The 6,557-nt window shown below is 41.9% G+C and overlaps 1 protein-coding gene across 1 annotated transcript; it reads left to right on the plus strand.

Annotated features, from left to right (window-relative positions):
• The first annotated feature begins 5,263 nt into the window (after positions 1 to 5,263).
• On the plus strand, positions 5,264 to 5,841 carry LOC130873406 (60S ribosomal protein L17-like). The gene has a single exon (XM_057768226.1). It carries the CDS (start codon positions 5,287 to 5,289, stop codon positions 5,839 to 5,841), a length of 555 nt encoding a protein of 184 aa, XP_057624209.1. The 5' UTR covers positions 5,264 to 5,286.
• Positions 5,842 to 6,557: the final 716 nt, after the last annotated feature.

Genomic DNA, 6,557 nt, shown 5'->3' on the forward strand with positions numbered 1-6,557 from the left:
AGCAAAGAAGGGAAAAATCCCCTGCCCTGCTCTGAGGTTGCAAAGAAAGAAGTGGGAAGCCTCCAGAAACCCTACAAAAACAAAACTTGAGATAAGAGATCTTTGTGTGTTGTGATGGGTGCTGCTGGAGAAGGAACCTGGTATGCGAGATGAAGCCAATCCTCAGAAAAACATTGGAGCCAAACTATTCTGCTGAAGGAAGTTAAAAAAAATAAATAAAACCCAAAAAAAGTACCGTTAACTCTGTGCATACTCACACACATAAACACACACACTCCACTGACTAAGCCAGAGACTGCCCCAGAAACATGGGAACATGGAACTGGAGTTAAGCTGGACAAGCATGCACTCAGGCAAACGTTGCAGGCTGCAGAGGGCAAAGCGCAGAGCAACGGTAAGGGAGCATGCCGCTACAAAGGTAAACATGCAAGGCCCCTCTGGAGCCACAGACACTGAAAATGCTACCCACCACCAAAGAAGCAGGGATCAAGCCATGGAGCACCCATGCTGAAGGCAGGAGAGGCTTATTCTCGGTGGGAGAGGCAGACAGAGGACCAGTTCAACACAGAAACTCAACTCAGAAGCAAAACAGAGCACAGATTTCACCTAGTCATTCTAGCAGGTCTTTTTTGAACACTGGGGAGATAGATGGGCAGCTGCTTGCCCACTGGCAGAGTTCAGAGTGCAAAGATACCCCAGGAATAGAAACCCACAGTCAGCACATAAAACTAGAGATACTGACGATTATACCGTTTTCTGGTTTTGTTTTGATTTACTTTTTATTATTTTAATTTTTACTTTCATATTTTTATTTTAAATTTTTTGTTTTCATTTTTATTTTGCTTGAGTAAGCTCTATGATTGCTCTGCTTTTTTTTGTACTAAATCTATTATGCTCTCTATTATTTCTCACACCTTCAACCTTCTGTTATGGTTTTATTGTGAAATCATCCTCACAGTCTCCTTAATCTCTCCAGGCTGTGAACTCGGAAAGCTGTAATAGCTTGACAAGATATGCCCACTGGTGAAATAGTGGCATGTATTATGGGAGTAACCAACCACTTTCTGATTGAATCTAAGGCCTGCTCCATGAGATGAAACCTATTTCTAACACTGTTAAAAGGGTCGTGAACCTATGTAGAGACAGGTCATGGGTCCTAAGGGTGAACCTAATACTATTATTTTGGAAAATGGACATCATATTAAAATGACTCCTACTGACTTATTGCTATACCCGTAGGTCAGAGCATTTCTCATCCCTACTCAGAGAAGCTCCTTGTAAATGGCAATTAACACAGAAACCCTCAACAGGTCAACAGGCAAAGAATAAGAAATTTCAGCATTCTCAGTTCTAAATGGGACATCTGTGTTACACCCTTGCCCCTCAGGCTCAGGGATCTTCATAGAAGAGGGGTTGGAAGGATTGTAAGGGCCAGAAGTAACATCAAGAAAACAGTGTTTTCTAGCTGCAACAGAGAAGACGTTGCACATGTGAGCACACAATGATTATGACAGCATGCATAAGACATGTACAAGTTCAAACAGGCATGCGTAAGACATGTACGAGTTCAAACAGACAAAAACCCTAGCCTAGAGGTAGAAGGCAGGAATGCAATTCCACCACTCACTGAGGAGCTATTGGCATTTTATAGCTTCTGGGAGAGGGCGAGTCAGTTTTCTTTAATGCTGTGACCCACATTAGGTCAACCACAGGCAGGGAAGTCCCTACTTTCAAGGTTAGTTGGACAATACAGACTTTATGGGGACGATGAAGAAAACTCAAATTTTATGGGAAGGGAGGTCATAGTGGAGAGAGAGATAAAGGGAGAAGTTGGAGGAGAAGTGAATATGTTCAAAATACATTGTATAAAATTCTCAAAAAATTAACAGAAATATCTTTTAAAATATGCAATGTCTTTCAAGAAGGTTCAAACAAGTCAGTGAATGATGTGAAGACAGCAACTCAGAGCCTGAATAAAGAGGTCAATTATGTGGATGAGAAAGTCTGCAACATGGATTAAAAATTCAGTAACATAAAAAATCATTAAAAAATAATAGTCTGAAAAGAAACCAAATAGAAATATTGGAAATTAAAAAGTCAAATAAATTCATCAGATAAAAACTATAAAAATATCATCAATAGACTAGATTAAGCAGAAGAAAGAATACTGTGGATGGAAGACAAAGTTAAAAAAAATATCACATTGAGACAGCCATAAACAAAAAGTAATCAGGCCTGGTGGTACAGTCCTATAATCCCAGCTACTAAAGGATGCCATGCTGTGGGAGAATGGTCTGTATCCTGTCAATTATATTTTAAATAAATGCTGATTGGCCAGTAGCCAGGCAGAAAGTATAGGCGGGACAACCAGACAGGAAGTAAAGGCAGGTCAAGGAGAACAGAAGAATTCTGGGAAGAGGAAAGCTTGGTCAGCAGTCATAACCCAGCTACAGAAGAAGAAAGATGTGCCTACCTCATTGAATAAGGTACCAAGTCTTATGGCTAGCACAGACAAGAATAATGGGCTAATATACGTTATAAGAATTAATAAGAAGCCTGAGCTAATGAGCCAATCAGTTTGTGGTTAATGTAGACTTCTGTGTGATGTCTTTGGGACTTAACAACTGCGGGAATGGGGCAGGACAGAAACCCTGACAACAGTGCCAGGACTGAGACATCACAAATTCACAAGGATCACAAGTTCAAAGATAACCTGGGCTACAGAATGAATTCAAGGCCAGCTTGAGCAACTTAGTGAGATTCTGTCTCAAAATAAAAACTAAAATGAAGGTGAAGATATATCTAAGTCATGAAGTACTTGCCTACCAGGCAAGAAACAACAGCCACACATTCCCATCTTCTTCTGCTGCCACACTTTCCCAACCATGACAGGTTCTATTTTCTAAAGCCATGAACCAAAATAATCCTCTCCTCTATTTCATTGTTTATGTCATATGTTTTGTTAGAGAGTCATGAAAAGGAGCTACCATGCCTTAATAATTTTACTGTTGTTGCTATTTTATTTCTTTTTCCCTTTTCTGATTTCTGATCTTGAAGACCTTGGGTTCAACAACAAAAGAAAAAGAAAGAAAATGATACTAAAGCATTCTCATGACTTTGTAGGACTCGAGGACATTATCAAAAGACCAAACCTGATCATCTACAGGATAGATGAGCTACCCTGTAGAAGGGAAGAAGGAGCTGAGAAAAAAAAAGAAACTAATTTATAGAAAAATCTATTCAATGAAATTGAAAATTTTCCCACACCTAGGGAACGATATGGACAAATAAGTACAAAATACATCTAGAACCTCTCCACGATAACAGGCCCTCCAAGCCAACGTACTGCTTAAATTGCAGAACAAATAAAACTAAACTCTGGAAGGGAGAAAACCAACACTTTTACAAAAACAAATCTACTCTCTAATATCTGGGAAAGCATGGAATCATAGAGGTCAGATTCTTGAAGTAAATAACTGCTGAACAAGATGATTCTGTCCAGAGAAAATATTCTTTTTAATTGATGAGTACATAAGGATCTTCCAAGACAAGCACAGACGAAAGCTCCTTATGATTACTTGGCTAGCATTACAAAAGATGCTTAAGAGAATGATACACAGAGACAAGGAAGAAAGTCACTACATGGTTGCATTAAAAAAATAATAATAATTACTCCCACAAAGGGACCAGATAAATAAAGAACCAGGAAAGAATCAAACTGTGTAGTTCAGAAAACCAGAGCTCCATGAAAAATAAGGAAGAAAGAAAAGAAGAAACACTCTTTGAACTAAGAAAACAACCAGTAAAACCAACAAAATACTTCTGTACAATAACCCTAAATGTTAATGATCTCAGTTCCCCAATTAAAGGATACAGACTTGTAAAGGAGAAATGGATCAGCAATTAAACGTGTGTTCTGCACTTACTGAGGACCCAATTCAACATACATGATATTCTTGAATAAAGAAGTCATTATGAAACCCATAGCTTTGTACAGAGAGCATACACTAATACAATTATTAAAGAGAAAATAAACAAATAAACTGTACCTCAAGAGTGAGGTGTGGATGACCAGAGGCAGTCTGCTCTTTTGTTTGTAAGGCAGAGTGGGAGCATCAATATGATCCATTCATGATAGCTCAAAAGATGATTTCTCTCTGCCAGGGACACAAAGGTTGAGTCACCTGACCCTGAATGATTGAACGGGCATCAGAACTCAACATCCCCCATGGGAAAAGAATGGGCATTGTTCGTCTTCACAGTACCCTGACAAAAATCAGGAAATAGAGCTTCTTCTGGCAAGGAAAGGTCCCAGGCATGTGGCCTGAGAAGCTCACGGTGCTTTATGGGAAAAAGGAGGTCTTCCTCTCTTTGTGCTCACAATTGTCACCAGCAGTCTGCAGGGGGATAATGTCTCAGTGAGGAGCCCCTTACACTCCACACCTAAACATAGCTCACAGTGGTGCTGCCTGGATGTAGACCGCACATCAGCTTCCCTAAGTTTTTCCATGATTTTTTTAAATTATTTTGTTTTATACATCCTGACCACAGTTTCCCCTCCCTCCTCTACTTCTAGTCCCTCCCTTCCCACTTGCCCCTCTGCACCACCCCCCATCCATTCCTCCTGTTTCTCTCCAGAAAAGGCCAAGCCAGGCCTCTGAATGGAGATCAACCAAACACAGCAAATCAAGTTGCAGTAAAATTAGGTGCCTCTCATATTAAGCCTGGAGAAGGCAACCCAGTATGAGGAATAAGGTCCCAAAGCCAGCAAAAGAATCAGAGACAGCCCCTGCTCGCACTGTTAGAGTCCCAGAAGAAGACCAAGCGACACAGCTGTCACATATGCAGAGAGCCTAGGTCAATCCCATGCAGGCTCCCTGGCTGTTCGGTCTCTGTAGGCCCCTGTGAGCCCAGGTTAGTTGATCCTGTGGGTTTTCTTGTGATGTCCTTGACCTCTCTGGCTCCTATATCTTCCCTCCCCTTCTTGTGCAGGACTCCCTGAGGTCTGCCTAAGGTTTGACTGTGGGTCTCTGTATCTGGTTCCTCCAGTTGCCGCATGAAGCCTCTCTGATTACAGTTCTCACCTTGCTTTTAACTGTGTGACCTTGGATTAATCATCTCCCCCATCTGAGCTCATTTGTCTTTGGGGTTCTCCACAGACCAAATGTGCAGGTTGGACTGGTCCGATCCGTGCATGTCTCTATGCTATTAAGTGTCTGGCGTGTGAGGTAGGCACCAAGAACAAGGGCACCTCTTCCTGTAAGCGGCCAGAGGTGACCCGTGAAGATGGTTCGCTACTCTCTTGACCCAGAAAACCCTACAAAATCATGCAAATCGAGAGGATCAAACCTTCGGGTTCACTTTAGGAACACCCGTGAAACGGCCCAGGCCATCAAGGGTATGCATATCCGAAAAGCCACCAAGTATCTGAAAGATGTCACTTTGAAGAAGCAGTGTGTGCCATTCCGATGGTACAATGGTGGAGTCGGTAGGTGCGCCCAGGTCAAACAGTGGGGCTGGACACAGGGTCGGTGGCCAAAAAAAAGTGCAGAATTTTTGCTGCACATGCTGAAAAATGCAGAGAGCAATGTTGAACTGAAGGGTTTAGATGTGGACTCTCTGGTCATTGAGCACATCCAGGTGAACAAAGCACCTAAGATGCGCCGACGAACTTACAGAGCTCACGGCCGGATTAACCCATACATGAGCTCCCCCTGCCACATCGAGATGATCCTCACTGAAAAGGAACAGATTGTTCCAAAGCCAGAAGAGGAGGTTGCACAGAAGAAAAAGATATCCCAGAAGAAACTGAAGAAACAAAAACTTATAGCACGGGAATAAATTCAACATGAAATAAATGCAGATAAAAGTAAAAAAAAAAAAAAAAGAACAAGGGCACATTCTTTGAGAGACAGACATAAGCACACCACAGTGCGGTGTGGGGACTGTGGCAGCGTGAAGAGAAAACTGGTGAAGCTTAGAGGAATCCTTGCTGCTCTTCTGTCTCACATGTGACAAATTCTGTCCAATGGGAGGCCAATAAAAGTATGTGACTCGTGAGCAAAGGCAGAGAAGAGCTCACCCGAACCCTCCAAACTTCGCGTACCTTGGTGCGATGTTCCTGGGATGCCTTACTGAGGCAGTAAAGCTATAAGAGTTAGACAGCTCCAATGCCTGGGTCAGCACACGCTAGGTAGATCATGGGTTCAAATACCCCATGATGAGCTTTGAGTGAGCAATAAATAAACTCCAACCATTAAGTCTGGGGAGAATATTTGTTACTGTGACCAGACTATTCTATCTCAACTGATACAAACAAGACAAATAACCAATGGTTGAAACTGAAATTGCTAAGGTGAGTGGGTATGATTAGCTTCTGGGTTTTGGACTGGCTGAGGACAACGCTGAGTTGATCGTCATAACAGAGAAAGATTGATCCCATAACCCTTAATCTCTACTGCTGAATTTCTTCCAAATAAGTGTGGAAGAACACATTTCGAAGTTTTCCTGGAGGAACCCACCCACCTACACTCATATTCATACAAACTAGTTCAGAA

The sequence above is a fragment of the Chionomys nivalis genome, chromosome 4 (assembly GCF_950005125.1).
Source record: "Chionomys nivalis chromosome 4, mChiNiv1.1, whole genome shotgun sequence".
Classification (NCBI taxonomy): Eukaryota; Metazoa; Chordata; class Mammalia; order Rodentia; family Cricetidae; genus Chionomys; species Chionomys nivalis.

What these genes read in the sequence shown, in the direction of transcription:
- LOC130873406 (XM_057768226.1), top strand. Translation starts at nt 5,287, where the DNA reads ATGGTTCGCTACTCTCTTGACCCAGAAAACCCTACAAAATCATGCAAA.